At 36.3% G+C, this 19,244-nt stretch overlaps 1 protein-coding gene across 6 annotated transcripts in view; it reads left to right on the top strand.

Moving 5' to 3' along the window:
• Positions 1-19,244, top strand: part of cfap46 (cilia and flagella associated protein 46) — a 55,684-nt gene that overhangs the window by 10,077 nt on the left and 26,363 nt on the right. For all 6 annotated transcript variants that reach the window (XM_081616296.1, XM_008430424.3, XM_008430425.3 and 3 more), the window contains 18 exons: positions 594-723; positions 2,121-2,245; positions 3,156-3,262; positions 4,378-4,490; positions 5,663-5,875; positions 6,405-6,567; positions 8,280-8,432; positions 11,489-11,599; positions 12,875-13,056; positions 13,476-13,607; positions 13,698-13,860; positions 15,407-15,473; positions 16,729-16,867; positions 16,955-17,138; positions 17,509-17,662; positions 17,732-17,949; positions 18,171-18,431; positions 18,981-19,139. In XM_081616296.1, coding sequence (XP_081472422.1) covers positions 594-723; positions 2,121-2,245; positions 3,156-3,262; positions 4,378-4,490; positions 5,663-5,875; positions 6,405-6,567; positions 8,280-8,432; positions 11,489-11,599; positions 12,875-13,056; positions 13,476-13,607; positions 13,698-13,860; positions 15,407-15,473; positions 16,729-16,867; positions 16,955-17,138; positions 17,509-17,662; positions 17,732-17,949; positions 18,171-18,431; positions 18,981-19,139 — 2,774 coding nt within the window. The remainder of the gene's footprint in view (positions 1-593; positions 724-2,120; positions 2,246-3,155; positions 3,263-4,377; positions 4,491-5,662; positions 5,876-6,404; positions 6,568-8,279; positions 8,433-11,488; positions 11,600-12,874; positions 13,057-13,475; positions 13,608-13,697; positions 13,861-15,406; positions 15,474-16,728; positions 16,868-16,954; positions 17,139-17,508; positions 17,663-17,731; positions 17,950-18,170; positions 18,432-18,980; positions 19,140-19,244) is intronic.

Genomic DNA, 19,244 nt, shown 5'->3' with positions numbered 1-19,244 from the left:
ATTAAAAAGGGTAAATAGAGAGGTTTTACAGCTTGAATGTGATTTCTTTGAGTCTGTCTTTCAGTGCTCAGAGTGAGTCACCATCAACTGTAGGGAGTAAATTTAGGGAGCAGAAGGGTGTGAGCTTTGGGAGCGCCTTTGATCTCTGCCTCATCCAGACTCTGGTCCACAGTTCGACTTGAACACTCAGCAGCCCTAATGACCCAGGGTAGAACTCGCCTTTGACAGTGAGTCAAAAGGCTTTTTCCTCAGGCATGGGTTAAAAGCTTTGCTCCCCAGAGGCGGTTCTTGCTGCTCTGGAGGAACCTCAAGCATCTTTCTAAATGAAGACACTTAATCATTGTGCTCTTTCCTTCAAAGCCAGCATGTGATGAAGCACTCGAGAGTTAAGAGACTTAATAACTAGCAGCTTGTAATTTAGCCACACATCTGTATTCCCCCTTCAAGAGCTCTTTTTAAATTTGAGGTCTGTGAATCATGTCAATGTGAATGTGCATTTTTTTTCCTTATTTTCTTCTTATGAAACAATGTTTTGGATAATACAGAATGCTTTACATTTTTATAAGAGTATTTCTTTTACAACCACTGTGTAGTTTTTGCAGGAACTCTTGGACCGGATCCTGTAACTATGCTTGCTTCTAAGGCTCTGCATCATTCCACCTGTGTGGAGAAGCTGAATGATTATCTGGACAGACAAAGTGAAGACACAGATATTACAGTGAGGTGTGTGTTTCCACTTAATAACTATGACTAAAAAGAATATGAACTGAATTAAAATCCCTATTTTTTTCAGTGGAAAAAAAATAGGGATTCTTTTTACACTGACCATCTCTTCTCTTCTCATCATCATCTCTTGAACCTTTTCACATTTTTCACCAATCCAAAAGACAAATTTTCATTATTTTCCTTAAATCTTTATGTTATAACAAGAAATAGCACATTGTTGACAATTGGAACAAAAGACGACAAAAGGATAGATTTCATTACGAACAAAAATCAATCGGATAAAAGCAAACATCCTGTCCTGCTTACTATTACCTTTTAAAGAAAATCCAGTGCAAAAACTACCACCAGAAGTCACCTTGATTTATAAATAGAGTCCACTTTTATGCTATTTATTTATTTTATAGGCCTCACATAGTTTTTAAAGGACTTCAGCAAGCAAACAGCATCATAAACACCAATGAACATGGGAGACCGGTCAAAGAAAACTTCTGGAGAAGTTTAGAGCAGTGTTAGGTTACAAAACAGTATCTCAGGCTTTAAACATCACACAGATACCTGTTTAAAGTTTATATGTAACAGAAAAGCAGCACTGCATGTTACCCTGAATACTAATATGGAATAGTTTAGATCACAGCATATTCTCTTGTTTGGCCAGTCTAAGCTTACGCCATTTTGAAAAGGAAAGAGGAAAGATTTTTTGCAAAGCTAGTAGAAACATATCTCAGAAGACTTGTCTGTGGCAAAAGGTTTTACAAAGTGTTGACTCAGAGGAGCTAGTGACAAACGCGTGCTTGTATAAAACATGCATCACTTTTTTTCCCCTTTTCAATTATACACTACTTTGAGTTGCTACCAAAAACCTTAGTAAAATGTGTCTGAGTCTGTGGTTGTTTTTAGCAAAATATGAAAAAGTGTGAATGCTTTTGTAAGGCACCATGTACTTATTGTTACACTTTCTGCAACTCAGCTGGAAAATTGACTATAGACTGAAACGTTTATGGCTAGTTGAATTTTAATCCCTATATTATTACTGTACATGAGATACAAATGAGCATTTAAGTTATTGATGCAGTCACTGTAAATGGGAAGTGTTAATGAAACACATTAACACTTCCCATTTACAGTGAAGTATCAATTATTCTGTCCATTCTGATGTCACTAACTCGTAAATCTTTAACCACTTTACTGTCACCCTCAAAATGCTTCCATGTAAGTCAGTGGATCCATGAAGATGCCGGTGTCATCATGGCAGTAAAGGGGTTTTAAACAAGCTTATTCCTAAGAGCATGCATAGACATCCAAAAAAAATTATTTTTTTTTAATGTACAGTTCAGCTTCTCAATCTAAAGAAACTAATCATTTATAAATCTATTTTTATTTTCTCACTATTTCAGGGTAAAGCTGTGGGTAACTCTAGCAAAGACGGCCAGGAAACTGGAAGTTTGGGACGTGTGCCGGGCTGCGTGTCGATTCTGTTTGCTTTATGATGGCGGAGCAGGGAAGAGTGCTGAGACCAACAGTGAGTTGATGAAACTCCTGGCAATTAAGTCTAAATCCACATATTATGGCCATAAACACATTTATTTAGAGCTTTAAACTGTTTTTTAGAATAATTATGATTCAACATGCAACTGTTATAATTTTTAAGTTTGAATGTATTATTGTACACAGAGTTAAAATTACATGTTTCTAAAAAATATTATGTAAAGCTACACTTCAAGCATGTGCTTTTTTAGACGTCAACAAGCTTACACCATAATGCCTGCTGGATATTTGACCACTTTGCTTGGCAGAATTAGGATAATTCATTTAAGCTTATTGGATGCGAGGCTCTGACCGAGCTTTTGAGCGTAATCCACAGTTTTCAACAGGATTCAGTTTGGGTCGTTCCAAAAACTCTGTTAACCTGCTTGAACCATTTCAAATCCAAAGTTGGTTCATGTGTTAGATCATTATCCAGTTGGATCCATTTGCTTCTGAACTTTAACCATCTGACCAAACCGATCTCGCTCAGATAAAGATGAACTGTTTAAATTTAGTGTGTGCATATATTTGAGTAATTTTGTATAATTTTTACACTGTGTGATGTTGACAAAATCCACAATATATTCACACCTATGAATTAATTCCTTTTACAAAAGTTTTATTTTCATAATCATCCAACCTAATTTATTCAGATGCATTTTAAGTCCTTAATTAAGATAACAATTATTTCGGAGAACTGAAAGATTAAGTATATAAAGACTTTTGCTGTAGAATGAATTCCCTTTCTGTCCAGTTTATAGATCAACTTGCTGTAAAAAGTCTAGTAACTGATTTGATTAATGGACAGTTTCACTAACTGGACAGAAATTGGCAGTATATTTTTGTTCTAACTGATGAAAATGTTTTGTCTCTGATTCACATCCAGAATGTTTTTAACTCTGCAGAATCTAAAACCTCCATAAGAGGAAGCACTTCACAGCCTTCCAGTGGAATCCTGAAGAGTGTGGAATTAATGCATCTTTTAGCAGAAATTTGCTTCATCAGTGCTGAGGTGTGTTTTCAAATATATGGTTTTGAGCCACACAAGAACGATAGTTCTGTTTGGTTCTTACCTAGAGGAGTGAAATATTGTCTTTATTAGCATAAATAGTCATCTTCCTATCTACAGCTTCTGATCTGAATAGCATAATTATTTTATTATGGAGTTTCTTCAGATAATTGGATTTGTTCCATAGCGGCATTTCTAATTAGATAATCAGGCACATTATTACTGTGTTCTCAGATTCAACGAACTGAGTGGCTTTTCATATGCCTTAATTGTTTAGGCGCATATTTTAAAACAATCGCTCCATTATATATCATTTCTATTTTCAGTGATTATGTTATAATTTGATATAACACAATCCTGAATTTCTTTGTCAAGTTTAGTAGATGTTCATCAAATTTCTACTTTATTTTTTTAATGTTTATTTTAATATTTTAATCTATTTTGAGTGGTTTATGTTTCCAAACACACAATTTAGACTTTGTTCGTTTATAAGAATATTACGTTTGCTTCTTTTACTCTAGCTCGTCAACAAATGCTCCACAGGGACGTATTCATGCATTATGGGATTATTTTTTAACAAGCCCGTGGGGCTGCACACAGATTGGTCAGAGTCAGAAGTTGTTGGGCTCGTCGTACGAGCTTGTCTTTCTGCGTAATCCTGCACCACATCAAGCCTGCAGCCTTAAGTCTTCATTAAGCCTATAGAGATGTTAACTTGACAGCACTTTGAAGAAAATGAAGACCCCCATGCACATCCACGACATGACCTTGCCAAAACTGACACACGTGCACACACACAGTGATGTCTTTTCTTGCTTCTTTCATGTTTCTTTTGCTTTGTTCTATGACACACGACTATTTTTTTTTCTGGGGAATTTGCTTATAATTCATTAATTTTATTCTGATGATGAGTACCACTCTTGCCTAAATTGTCTGCCATTGATCCTTTCTTTTGTTTTTCCTTTGATCTATGCAGCAAGGTTTAATGCCTCTAGAGACGTTGTCGTAGCCACAGTGGGAATTCATATCTTTTTTTATTGTGAAGATATCGTAACAGTATGTCACCTCTGATGTCATGTTTTGAGTCTGGAGAAACAAATTTGTTCTGTCTTACTCAGGCCACCGTCCAACAGCTGTTGGAAGAGGGAGTGCATCTTAACAGTCCAGCTGTGCCGCCACAGGGAGAGAAGGTGCATGTTGCTGAGGACGATCAAAGATGGATTATATACAGGTAAAATTAAAAATATATTTTTTGTTTACTAGTTTAAAATTGTATTGGGAAACAATGATATGGGGCAAATTCATGAGGCTAAATGCAAGTTTGCAAGACCTTCTGACTCTCAAACCACACTTAGATTTGCTCTGAAAATAGCTCTACTTAGCAAAATAACTCTCTGCTCTGATGCAGTTTGGCCTTATTTAAATATAAATACATGCATTTAGATAAAAAGTTGCCAATTTTTATGCATATTTAATTGCAACCAGAGCAAATTGGTGGGAATTCTTAAAAACAGGGATAGTTGTGTGATTGGAAAAAAGAAAAACATCTGCTGAAAGGAGTATGGCAGGAAGGAACGGTGGATCAAAGCCCAAGTTTAAAACTAGGGTTGCCAGTTGATGTGGACTATATTTTATGCGAATTCATACATTTTCAAAACTATTCTTTTTATGACCATTTTTAGCAAAAATACAAATATTTTGCTCCACATTTACAAGTTGTAAAAAACATCGTCACTTCCTCATGACATTTTTAATAAAGGGCTCCTTGCTTCTCACGTCATGAGAGACCAAGTGGAAGTTGATCATCTTCTTAATCTGCAAAACATTTTCTGTGCTGAATTTTAGTTTTTCAGTACCTGAAATTATTACATTTTATACTTTTTCACAGAGTTGAGAATCTGCATACTTCTCTCTGGAATGGGGTTGCTGTTTTGCTGCTGGCTAAAACATGGCAGAACCAGTAATTTAATACTATGTATAGACCAGAATTATTGGTAAAAATACATTTCCATTTTGGCTTTCTAATAACGCATGTGCTGCAGTGATAAAATTAATATAGTGTTCACATCAGCCCTCGCTAAGTCGAGGATGAAATGTTAGAATTATACATTGTAATCAATAAGGTAAACAAGATATTTAAAGTTTAAAATAAGTTAATATTTATCAGTTGGCAGCTAAAGTAAATGCATAATTTTTTTCCCTCATTGTCCTTAAAAGGAAAAAAATTCAGACATTTAAAAAGGTTAAACTAGCATCAGAATTTGTTGCACATTATTTTTTGTTCCTTTTTATTTTAAAATTATTTACAACTCATAAGAAATCATTGTTTCTTTTTTCTTCTTCTCTAACTGCTTTCTTCATCTCTTGCCCACTATGAGCTATAAGTGTTGAACTCATTTACAGAGACTGGATCCAGAGTCTGTCTGCCTATGCCACCCGCTGCTTCCTGCGGGGCGGAGAGATCGGGGTGGAGATCGGGGAGCATTGTCTGGTAGAAAATGCAGCCATTTACTTGTGGAACTATAACACCCACATGCTGGCTGCTGAGGAGTACAAACTCCTGCTTCCCACCTTTCAAAATCTAGTGGAAATGCTCCTAAGAATGAAAGATATCAGGTAGTTCAACTTTCTAAATTATATATAAAGCAAATATGATGCTTCTACGTAAAATAGTTCAGATAGTAGACTTGATGTTGCAAAAAGATTTAATTTTTCATGTCAGAGATTAAAGAACAAACCACCTCAACAAATTAAAGACGAATTTTGAGCACTTGCTTTGGATATGAAATGCAATCATTCATCAGTGTAGTATTCGAAAGATGTCATCATTTGACATTTTTTAGATGATTGTCTGCACATATTAATTATTCAGTGGATTTTAAGAAGTTTTTTTGTCATGAACTCTTTACAGAGTGGTTCAGCTAAAAAAAACATTCCAATTCTTCATCAATATTGACTTGAACAGTTGTTTTTAATCACAGATGACGAATAATTATTATTTTAAAGTGAATAAAATTGGACAAAATTTCTTCCAGTTCAGTGGTAGTTTTGACTAATGTAAAGAAATTGGTGTTTAATCTCTATTAATCTGCCTATTTTCATAGATGATGTGAGTTTGGGGCATTCCTTGTGTTGTTTCCCTCAGTAACCTTACCATGTGTGTAATGGCGTGTAATGCTGTATCTCGTGGGCTGATGCTCCAGCCTGTGTGTGATTCTGTGCGGTCAAGCGCAAAAGGGAAACACAGTGCATCAAAACATGGCACCCCAGATACTGCTGGCTTAAAGGATGTAAAGAAGGCATTAGAGGTACGTGTGACTGGAATCTAAAAAATTGAATGATTATAATAAACATATTTAACTTAGAAATGTAAGAAATAACTTGCTGCTGGCGTAAGATAAATTGAAAATTTTGAACTCCAAAAGGGTGATGTAAAGACTATAGGCATAGTTCTAAAGTACAGCTCAATACTTTGAGTTGTAGGCGAATGCTAAGCGCTGTGAGCAGCTACGGAGGGAGGCGGTGAGGGACAGAAAAGAAGTGCCACCAAGAAAGAGACAAAAAGTGTCAACAGTGTGGGATCCCTTTAAATGAAATAAAATGAAATAGAAAAGATAACACGCCTCAGTGGTTTACTGCAAAGCGGCATTTTACAATAGCACGTCCTAGATCAGGGGTGCCTAAAGTCAGCCCTGGAGGGCCGGCATCCTGCATGGTTTACTTCTCTCCCTGGTGACAGTAACGACCTTTTCAGGAAGTCAATGTTCTTCTTAGGCCTTCTAATGAGCCAACATTTGATCCAGGTGCGTTAAACCAGGGAGATAAATAAAACATGCAGGATGCCGACCCTCCATGGCCGACTTTGTGCGCCGCTGTCCGATGCTCAGCATAAAAGATCCAGTACATGCGTCAAGCTCATTCGTGGCTGATAACGGGTGACGTTTTTGTTCCCGTTGCAAAAAAACGTAACTTTTATCTGTGATTGTTTGTACCAAATCTGTCATGTTATATGTGTACAAAGAAATAAATTTTGGCTAATACTACATGTACTTGATGATCAAGAAGTGTAATGACATAAAAAAAATAGATTATAAATATCTATTTTATAATAATAGTTTTTTCAAACTTGAAACTAGGACAGATGTTTGAATTGTTTTTTCTTATATATAAAAAAAGAGAATGTTTTTTTTTTTTTACTAGGGTTTCTCTTTCATATATTTAACTAGCTTATCTACATAAGCTAGTAGATAAGCTAGCTTACGTAAAGAAAATCCTGCAAAACAAGAATTTTTTTTATTGGCTTGCTTGATTTATCTTATAATATATAGATGTCTTAATTACTAAAATAATAGTTCACAGCAGCCATAGTATGCAATTGCATTAGGGTTTAGAGAGACGCATATCCAGTGTTCAGGAAGCATCACTCTTTTTTTTCTTTTTTTTTTTTTTTTAAGAATAGCAGAGATGATGAATCACCTCAGAAGTATCTGGATGTATGCTGGAGTGTCTTAAATGCTGCATACATGCATGCATATAAGCCTCTATGAATCTGTTGGAAGTCAAATTTTTGACTTGTTCTTTGTTGCCAATTAAACTTGGTTTCCTCTTTTCTGTTCTGGAAATCCTGTATGAATATCAGCTCTAACTTAAGATGAAAGAGCTTTTATCATTGAATTATTAACCGAATTTCATCATGCCTGCTTATAATGAGAACTAAGAAATGGGCCTTTGTGGTGTATTTTGATGTGGATTGGTGAAATACCACATGAGAAGTCACTTTGAGGTCACCACAGGTCCTCTCAGGTCACCTACTGGCCAAGTCCATGTTCTAACTAAAGTTACTTACTGACTAAAAACATGTATTCAGGAATATCTTAAGAGTAGATGCAGGTTGATGCAGTTCTGTGTTTTTGTTTTTTAATGTAATTTATTTTTTACTGCATTTGCTTCTTAGTGAGTATAAAGTACACGAAGTTCTCACTGATGGAGCCCCAGTTGTCTTCTCTGCACTTTCTTCTAGCTGTGTGAGTATGCCCTCCGCATATCCAGTGGTGACAGGACTAGGGAGACTGTTCCAATTGCAGTGAGAAAACTGGCGTTAACCTCATGGGTGCAGATAAAGCAGCTCCTGCATCAGCAGATTGGCGTAAAGCTGGACATATTCAGAGATAAGGTACCTTTGATGTGCATTGTCTTCCATGCTTTGCGTATCTATCAGAACAAATTACAGTGCAGTCTGAGACTAGTGGAAGTTGTTGATAGGTATTAATGTCAAAATACTTGCTTGACTACGTCTTGACTATTTACAGTTCATTTACAGCAAAACAAGTTCTACATTAAAATACCTTGTTTCATGTTCCTCTTGTCGGATGTGAAACTCTCCAAGCTAACCACATGAAGCTGAATTTAATTCATCAGTCAAACTGGGTCAGATTATCCACAGATAAAAAAAAGTAGGTTTACAAATTCGTCAGCATCATTCAATGATGGATGATGAAATATAAATTAGCTGATTGGTTTTTGTATCTAGTTTTATTTACAAAATTTACACACAAAAAAACTGAATTTAGAGAATACATCGTACAAACAAAAAAACTAAGCGTTTGTCAAAACAGTACTAGCAATTTTAAATAATTTAATAGATACATTTCTATTCATGAGAAACTTTAATGAGAAAAAATGAACTTTATATGGGCGTTAATTAAATAAGGTAAATAAATTTTACATTACGATGAACCAGAAACTAAATGGATGTTTGTATTCCTATCTCTAAATGTGTTTTTATGTTTGTATCATTAGTTTGTCTGACTGCATTTGTTCAGAGTTAATTCACACTCTTTAACTTCATTTCTTCAAATTCTCCTTTGTTTATTGGAAACCAAACACATTTAATGTCACCAGAAGACTCTAAAATAATGTCAGATCTCAGCTTCAGACACGTCTTTAATGCTTTAAATGTTGTGAAATTGTTTGTGTTTTTTGAGAAGTATGTTAAATGATGATTTAGATGAATTGTTCAAAGTTTGAAACGAAAACTTTAGTTATACATAAAGCATCAAAGTACTGACAGTTTTGTTTTTTTATGTCTGTTTTATAAGTCAGAGATGATTAAAAGATATGGTGATGCCATTTTTAAACTGTATATCTAGTGCTTTCATATCTACTTCAAACAAACCTCCATTCACTTTCATTTCTGCACTAAGAATAAAACAGTTAATTACGAACCATTTTCATCTTTTTACAGTATGTGTGACATCAAGGTGAACGTGGCTTCCAGCTTAAAAAAAATGTTTGAGGTGTATTTTTGACCTTGTCGAAAATATTCCATTATATTGTTATGCTCCATGACAAAAAGTATTGTCTCTAGAACACATAAAGAAGTTTGATGTGTACAGTTTATTAACTCTATCAATATTACATTTGTAAAGATGCATTACAAGTCAAATAATCCATAGATTTTTTTTTTAAATACATGATGTAATTTTCCTGAGGAAAAAAAACAGATTTTTGTGCAGAAGGTGACTTTTACAAGCAGTCTATGTACTTCTGTTCATAAAATGAACTTATAGAGATAGTTGCTTCTGACTGCATTGCATTGCAGATGATCCAAAAAAAAGATGATAGAAACAAAATCTAGAAACAAGATTTTGTTTCTAGCTTTTTCACAAATGGCAAAACTAAAATGCTTCACAACAGTTGTTTTAAGAGACGACTTTTTCAGGCCATTTTAAGAACTTCAGAGTGCATGTTTAAAGCTTTTTTTTTTGTGAGAACATAAAATATACTAATGCTCTTCGTGCCTCTTCAGGCAAAAAAAAAAAAGCCCCATTGATATTTTTGCTCTCATTCAACTCCTATATTACCCACCTTTCTTTTTTCACCTCAAAAATATTGCAGGTCTCTATACTTCACTTAGCCAGCGTGACACTGAAAAACTGCTCCATCCCTTCATCTCTTCCAGACTAGATTACTGCAACTCCTTGCAGAAATTTTGAATAAAAATACCCAGAAAATACATTCCATTCAAATCAGTGCGGCAAGACTACTCACCATAACCAAAAGATATGATCACATAGCACGAGTTTTACAGTCCCTCCACTGGCTCCCGATTACTGCCAGAATATAATATGAGATTGGCCCCTTTGCTCACCAGCACATTTAAGATACTTCCACCTTCCTCAAGAAATTAGTTGAATTGCACCACATCCCTTATTTGCATCCGGACTGAACTTCCAACTGATGGACTTTCTGCTCAGCATCATTCTGGAATTTGCCCCCTGAGGGCCCTGAAAACCACAGAAACTCATAAAAAGGACCTCGAAGCTTTTCTCTTTCAAACTTTTTATAATTAATGACTGTGTTTTGGTTGTTTTTATGTTTGAAATTTCTAAATGTAAAATGCATTACAAATGTATTATAGTTGATGTTACTTATGCACTGGATTTCTACAGATTAATACAAATGGTGATGTAGAAAGCCAGTGCAGGCCTGAGCACAGCTACATTTTGTGCTAAAAAGTGCAATTGAGTTGTTTTTAGAGGTTTTCCACATCTGTAATGTTCTGCCCTGACTGTCTCCATTAAACATCAAATTTGGGCTGAAGTGGGGTGCTGTGGTCATGCAGAAGCAGAGTGTAACCCATGTGGGGAAGCCTTAGTCGTCAGCGCGGATGTCACGGGTTCAATTCCTGGCCAGATGACCTTTGCTGCCAGTCGTCCCCCTCTCTCATGGCCCACTTTCCTGTCTCTGTCTGGTGAAGTCCACTAGAGCCAATAAAACCTCAAAAAATGAGCTGAAGAAATGAATAGGCAAGAGGTGATAAATATTATCAATAGAAATCAATGATTGTTTGGGGAGAATTTGTAAGCTAGCATTGCTAGCTTAGTCATTCTCTTCGACTTATAAGTGTTCATGGCATATTGTTACAAAAATATTGAGGAGTAGAACAGATTAAATCTAAATTATGTTTCAACAAAGCAAAGATACTTGGATTTTCATCTTCTGCAGGTAAAATATTTACTGCTTATAATATCTTCACAGAACCCCACCTCAAAAATGTTCAGTTTCAAATTTCTCCTCCCGAACATGAATTACATAGTTTCAATCTTATGTGCAATAATATCTACATATAGGCTGTCGACCCCTCTGAAATCACACTTAAGAGACTGGTGCGTATTTAACAGAGTACTGGATTGAAGCAATCAGCGCTGTTCTCCCTCTTGTTTGCAGAGTGATAATAAGGAAGTAGCGGCGATGAGTCGCGTGCTGGTGGGACTGGAAATGCTTAACTGCAATAGGCATCCAAAGCAAATGGATTTTTCAGCTCCCAGTCTCTCCACAGTATGTACCTCCCTGTCTGTGTTTTTGTGCTGTAGCTGATGCCCAGATGGCAGCAGCAGATGTTTCAATAATCTTATGAGTCTCATGAATCTGTCAGTTTCTCATAAAGTGTCAATTCTTTGAGAAATGATATTCCTGTCTTGATTAAAAGAGGGGTTTTTTGTCATAATATGAGCGCTACATTATTTTTTTTTAATGCAAATTGAATTTCTCTGAAAGATCCACACATCAACCCTTTTCCATTTCCTTCTGATTTATTTCCCTAATCATTTCCATTATTCCAATGTCTTCATGTTTATCTTTCTTTGATTTCTCTCTGGCCCTCCTCTCTTTATGTAGCTGTTCTTTTAAATCTATTTCCTGTTGTGCATCCCTCTTCAATCCTTTTTTCTCTAGTTCTATTTTTCTTATTTTGTGGAAGCTGGCTCTCGTTTATCAACAGAGGCTGTATAATTTGGTTGCTTTAATGCTTGTACAGGTTTTGCATGGGATTCACACCAGCCAATCACAGTGTATCAACAGTTTTATTTTGATTAATTATATGACTGAAAACAGCTGTCATTGACACAGCATGTACCTTTGAAGTATTGCTGCACATCATAAATGTAGCCCTGTCCTCCTGGGTAAGTGAGGACAGGGCAATGGGTAAGTGACCCATTGTCTGAAAGCAGAGTGGAAATCTCTTGCACAAATTTTTGGCAAACATTGATTATGATGGTGCTCAGTTGAAAGAGAAAACTCTCGCCTTTGAGTTTCACATGAGAAATCCACCATCATAAGCTAAAGAAATCTGCTTACATCCCAATAAAGACAGTAACTGGTCAGCCACTGATGCCACACAGAGTTTAGATTTATATAGTACGACTGTTTTAAGTAGAAGATACTGTTTATATAGCCTCAGCTCAGTCACTACTGACTAAAAGTATTTCATATTTCAGAAACAAAAGTTGTTGGATTTTTTTTTTTTATATCCTCCAGCCTGCCAAATAAGTAGGCAATTTTTCTGTTTTCCTATTTCCTGCTTAATTCTATGATATTATTTATGTTGTTGCAGAGACAACTTTACACAGCCTAAGGCACATTCATTCTATCAGCCGTTCTAATCTTCATAGTGAATCATTAATTAATTAATTAATTAATTAATTAAGAGCAACGGTAAAAATATGTGTTAAATCTCAGAGGTACCTTGAGTTTCTCTACTGCCCTATCCCTCGTTTCCTCTCTGAACCTCTTTTCCCTGTTTTGTTTTGTTTTTTCTCCTCTCCTCACCTGAAGCTGGCGGGCATGGCGTCTGAATGCAGCTGGCTCGATGCTGTGGTGGAGTTGCAGGTGTGGTGCCAGCTGGCTGCCTTCTGTCACAGCGCCGAGGACCACAGCTTGGTGTTACTCTGCACAGAGAAAGCTTTGCAACTGGAGAAGGCTGCAGAAGACGGTCTCACTACAGCGCCCTGTCTTCTGTGAGTCAGATTTATTCACTTTATGTATAGACGGTTAAATTATAATAGAAGTAATCTCAAGACACTTTAAGAATCAGTGGTTTAATCCATGTAAATAGTTATATTTTGTATCAATAATAAAAAGATTTAGCTATTTCAGAGCAGTTATTGTTTTTATTCTTACAGTTCTTCAGAAAGACAGTAGTTGAGAAAAGGCCTTTGATACAAACCCAAAAGGTTTGTTTATGAAGGCTGGAGATGTTTTCTCCTTGGGATAGTCTGAGGGAAAGAAGGACATCTTGTGCACATCAGGAGAATTACATTAAACTAGGGCTTGCAACTGGACTTAAGTTTTGCCTGATAGAGTTTACATGTTTCTCTGGTTTAGTTCACTGACTGATGGATTGATTGTTAGCTTATTATTTGCCATGTATCTCTAGATATGAAGAGACCACTGTGAACAAGATGCTGAGCAATGCAGCCTGTTTGAGGGGTTTGAGCCTCGTCTGCACGAGCAGTGGAAATGTTGACAGATACAGGGAAGCTTTGAAAGTGATTCTGTCCGGTTTCAGGTACTGTTTAGAATAGATTGATATATCGACTAATGCCTCAGGCTCAGCTTTAATCCGACTGTTTTTTTTTTCTCCTTCCGTTTTTCATAGCTTCGCAGAGAAAACTGGCAGTCAAGAATTGTGTGTCACAGCTGCTGGGCATTTCTGGAACGCTTGTCTGCCGCTGACACAGAGCCCTCGGGACAAATGGTGGCTCAAGGAGCACCTGGAGAAGATTCTTAATACTCTACTTCATATCAGGAAAAGTGCCAGTGTATCTCATCTCCGTTGTACTCTTGCTCACAGTTTGAGTCAGAAGTTTACATACGTTCGGCTGGGCTCTTAATGTCACTAAGGCTTTTAGTTGTTGTTTTCTGAATGTGAAAAGATGAAGTTACAGTGTTGGTTGATTTTGAACCACAAGCTTGAGTGGGTTGAGATGTTTCTCTTGTTCACTCAGTGGTAAAATTAGACTTGCAGGTTAAAATTTAAACATACTTCCTTCAATATTTGAGTAAATGTTTTGTATCCATTATTCTTCTGGCAGGATATTTCTGTCAATAAACAACTGACAGTTTATTTAAGCTGGTTGGTTTTCTGACATGGACTGAGTATTATCTATTCCAAACAGTTTTTAAGCGTGTTTGGAATCATTATCCTTCTTGAACATCCAACTGTTTCCAACTCTCAATTTCCTGGTCAAATCTATCACCCTCAGATGAAAGAAAATTGGTAATCCCACTATCACAGTACTGCATATCTATTTTGCATTATAATGGCATAAAAGAGCTCCAGGACCACCGTTCTGCATCTTTCATGCCATAACGCAGTTCAAGCCACTGAAATTCCTGCCATTGTAGAGAAAATTGACAGTGTGAGCATCACAATTTGCACCAGTTCATATAGAGTGCTGAACTTTCATCTGTAGATTGTTTAGTTTTAAGAAAAATAATATGACAAAGAAGTATCACAACAGCAATGTACCTGACCTTGTTGCAGTAAAACATTGTGAAATTTACAACTTTTATCCACCACAAAGCTATGTAACAAGACTTATGCTGATCTGTAAGCCAATCATAAAGGAATGTCAAACATCTTGCCAGAATATCAGGACTATGATAAAACCGTTTTTCTGCAATTTAGTGGAAACATTTTTATTCAAATGTTAGTGGCAGTGTAGAGAAAATAACTTATGCACTCAATTGTTGATTTTTAAATTCATTGAAACTTCATGTTGCATCATTGCAAGCTACAAAAACCTTTCAACTCAAACATTAAAATTCACAAACTGTATTCTAGTACTTCAAGAGCTAGAAATATTGTTTTTATTAAAACAGTCAGTTGATGCTTCACCCATTTAATCATTTGTTCCTACTTGCAGCTGCAATTTCATCCAGATGATTCCTATGAAACGAAATCAGTGCTGCAAATTACCACTCAAGTATAACCTTTTAAGCTGGAAAGCAGCAATAAGATCCACTCCATTATCTTAAATTGATGGTGAAATAAAACAAATGAAAAAGTTGTTTAGCGTGGCGCAGAGGAACGTCTTCATGAATTATGAATTACAGTTCAATGAAGAAATATAGACACTATAACTAGATAGAAAATTAACTGCAGAAAGTTTCCACTTGCTTTGATACACATCCTTTTAACGTGCATGCTAAGTCTTCTTTATTGTATGCCTTAAGAAAAAAAAACAACCAATCCCAGATAACTGCAAGAGTCCAGCATTACCTCATCCACAGCCAAACAGCACAGTCGTGTGTTTTGTTTTCTTCCCAGACATGCGTGTAAATTTGTCCCTTCTCTCTTCTCAGAAAAGCAAGAGAAAATCATGGACCATGAGGGAAATGCCTCCAGGGATTCCTAGTGATGGATCAACAAGTTAGTTCTTAAAGGAGTCTCAATTTGTTCAGCTGTGATTTAATCCATGACAGATGAAAAGATCATAACTCTCCTAAGTGACCTATAAGGGGCTTGTTTTTATGAGTGGCTAGCAACTCTTGCTACGCCTTGAACTGTTTTCAAGTTTTTCACCTTACAAGCACAAACGTCAGTGTATTTCATTCGTATTTTATGTGATAGTACTGCATCATAGCGTAATTGAAAGAAAATAACATGTTTCAAGGTTTTTGACAAAAACATTTCTTAAAATTGTGGCATACGGGTTCAGCCCAAGTTACCTCAAGTTCCCAACTCTGAATCCAACGTTCGGTCTAGTTAGAAAAGTTTTCCTGTTCTTCTGTTTCTTGGGAACAGAGGAAACCCCAAAGAAATGTGATGCTACCACAATGATTCCAAGTGAGGATGTCGGGGTTTTTTTCAACAATGCCGTTATTATTGTCATTTTATCATGAAAATCAGATTTGTGGAGTGGCCACCTAAGTTGTTCTGCCGACAGTTTCTTCTTCCTGAGCTGTGGATTTCTGCAACTCCCACAAAGCTACAATGAATTTCTATAGGCTGCTTCTCTGTCTATTTCTCTCCTTGTTTGTCTTATCGGTTTTGGCGGACGGCCATGTCTTGGTTTTCTTACAGTCCTTAGCAGGAGATTGTTTAAAGCTTGGGAAACGGTTTACCTAACTCTGCTGTATCCCTAAGCTGTCTCTTCCGTTCCTTGGTGTTCAAAGTAGTGCTGAACTAGTTTGCATGTTATGGATTTTTAAACCTTGCACTGTATGATTCAATTGAATTGATTGTATATTTCTGCATTTAAATTTGGTCTTGAGATGAATTTTGTTGTGAAATTGTGCCATATTAATAAATTGTGTGCAAATTTGTGCACTAATGTTGTCTAGCAAATCTTGAAGGCCTTTATATTACACACAGGCAGATTCTAGTTACTAGAATCTAGATAACAGAAGGTATTTGGTTGTATTGGATTTTACCTATGCAGAGAAAATAGTGGTGCAATGCACATCATAATTTTAAGATCTTTGATTTGTTAAAGATTTTGAGAAGTATGCAATTTTTTTTCTTTCACTACTTAGTCCTTCGCTTCTTGGCACATAAAATCCCAATAAAAAACAGAAATTTGTGGTTTTTAAAGAGGTAAAATGTGAAAAAGTGTAAGGGACAGGAGTACTTTTGCAAAGCACTGTATGTACTAAATATCTGTTGCTGTTTTATGTTTTTTCAGAAGATACTAAAGAACTTTGTTTGAGAGCAAACATTATCCATTTGCTGGTCTCCATCTACATGGACAAAGAAGACTTTACACGTTCTCTAAAGCTGCTGGACAAAACTATAAGTGAGATGACTCCCAGCAAGCATCGGCTGTAAGTTACAAATGCATTAAATTGCCAAGCGAGAGGCACTGTACAAACCTGAGAGCTCTTCATTGTCTTTTCTGTTCGTTTTTCCAGATTACTTTTCAAAACTCGCATACTGCTTAAAGTACGCCTGGGAGAATGCATAGAGATTGACATGGAGATGTTACACGAGGAGGGAGAGCAGTGCTGTTCAGCGATGTGGCACCAGGTGGCTCTGTGTGGCATCACTTTAAAGCAACAGCTAACCTGCTACCAGAACGCCATCAGAAGACTCACGGTATCGCTTCTCTTTTTTTGAGCAACAAGAATGAATGTCATCAGATGAATTGAGATAGGCTGCTTTGATCTTTGACAAGTTTTAACCACAGTTATCATTTTCCAATTAAAGACTGGGTATAATGCAACATACCATTTCCTTTTGTGCTGAAAGTAAGGGACTCTTTAAAGTAGGTTAAAAAGTCTCTACCACCATCATGTGGACTTGCCATGCCATTGCACTTAAGTGTAGAAAAATATATTGTAGCATTTGTCTGGAACAGGAATAAAGTTGCATGTTTTGAATGGAAAAAATAGGCTCTACAAAGTAAATATTCATGGTGTACAGAAGTAAAATAGTCATTTTGTATTCTTGTGGGATCTGCCAACAGAGCAAAGAGTTTGAGTGGCAAAAGGTCAACCTTTTGCTTGAATTTGGAGGGTGGCTGTACTCTCACAACTTCCCAAAATCTGACGCTCAACTTCAGGTTCAGTGGGCCATAGATATCCTCCTACATCTGGAACCCAAGCAAGAAGCAGAACCAGGTTGGATTCATTATGCCTTCTTGTTCTTTATCAGCAAAGCTCTAATTTACCATATTTTTCCATATGTAGATGAAAGTGTGCTAAAGCACGTAAAGACAGAGCAATCCAAGTCCTTGATTGGAGTCCATGGACAGTTCACGCAAAACTTGTCTAGCCTGAAGGAGGTGCGCACACTTGACCAGTTGACACAGGCACACACGCTGCTCGCTATCATGGCAGACAGGACTTCACCTGAGCATCAGCAAAACCTGCTTCAAGCCTATACCTTCGTTCTTCAGATATGGCAGGTACTGCATCACCATTTTTACAATTTAACTTTGACATTTTGGAAGTCCTCAACAGACCCTCTCACTTATGGGGTTCCTCAAGAGTAGAGTCTAGTCTTGGTTCACTGCTTCTCACTCACTTCTGTTATAGTCTTAGTATAAATATCAACCAAAAACATTTAAGCTAATTTTGTCATTTATTTTAATGGGTCACATGTACAGTTCATCATATTTTATGGCAGGTTTCTTTGGCGACAGCCTCTGAGATTTTAAGTGAGATGATGAAGAATGAACCAATCCCTTCTCCCACTGATGCATCCAAGAAAGGCAAAGGCAAAGACAAGGGCAAAGGCAAAGACAAGGGCAAAGGCAAAGACAAGGGCAAAGACAAAGAAAAGGGCAAAGACAAAGAAAAGGGCAAAGACAAGGGCAAAGATAAGGATAAGGACAAGGGTAAAGACAAGAGTAAAGACAAGGGTAAAGACAAGGATAAAGACAAAGAAGTAAGTCACTGAATTTACTTAACTCATATATATACTTAAGCCTATCACAAAACAATTAATTTCATGCTGAATTAGATTACCTTGATAATTTCCATTCTGAAGACTGATATTATTTGAAGGATTGTTTAGTTTACAAAGACTTCATAATCCATTCTATTTATGGTTTCGTTTGTGTGTGGTTTTTATTTTGTTTTATCTATTGTTTTTGGTCATTGTGTTTAATTTTGAATATTTAAAATATCTTCCAGTGTTACATGTTCTTTACAAATTTAAGTTAATCAGTGTTTGAAAGAGTGAATTTGCATTATTATGCCATTATCAATAAATTACTTTAAAATTGTCTCAAAACAATATTATCATTTATTTAAAGAATTTGGTTTGTTTATATAGTTATTTACCATAATATCTGTAAACAATGACAAATTGGTTGATTATATGAAAAATAAGAAGAGGCAAAATAACAAATTTGAATAAACATTTCAGTAGGTATATGTTTGACAAAAAGAAATAAAGATAAGTGTCAGCTGACTTTCTTCTCTGTGTGACCAGCGTGTCTCGACAGAAGACGAAGAAATGCCTAAAGTGGATGAAAGTGTTCCTTCGACTCTGAAAGAATGGGCTCACTATGTCTGTCCTGAGTACATGAGACAGATATTCAAAGCCACTGACAGTCCCCACTGCATCAACAAGTACAGCTTTTTAAACCAGGTACGTCAGTAATATAGCCCACTTTCAGATTTGAACATGTGTTGTTGACTCAGATTTATTTTTAACAGTAGAAATTTTAAAGAAAAGCCAACGTTGTGGTTTACT

This window comes from Poecilia reticulata, chromosome 15 (genome assembly GCF_904066995.2).
Source record: "Poecilia reticulata chromosome 15, P_reticulata-male-v2, whole genome shotgun sequence".
Taxonomy (NCBI): domain Eukaryota; kingdom Metazoa; phylum Chordata; class Actinopteri; order Cyprinodontiformes; family Poeciliidae; genus Poecilia; species Poecilia reticulata.
This window is presented reverse-complemented; position numbering and strand designations above follow the sequence as displayed.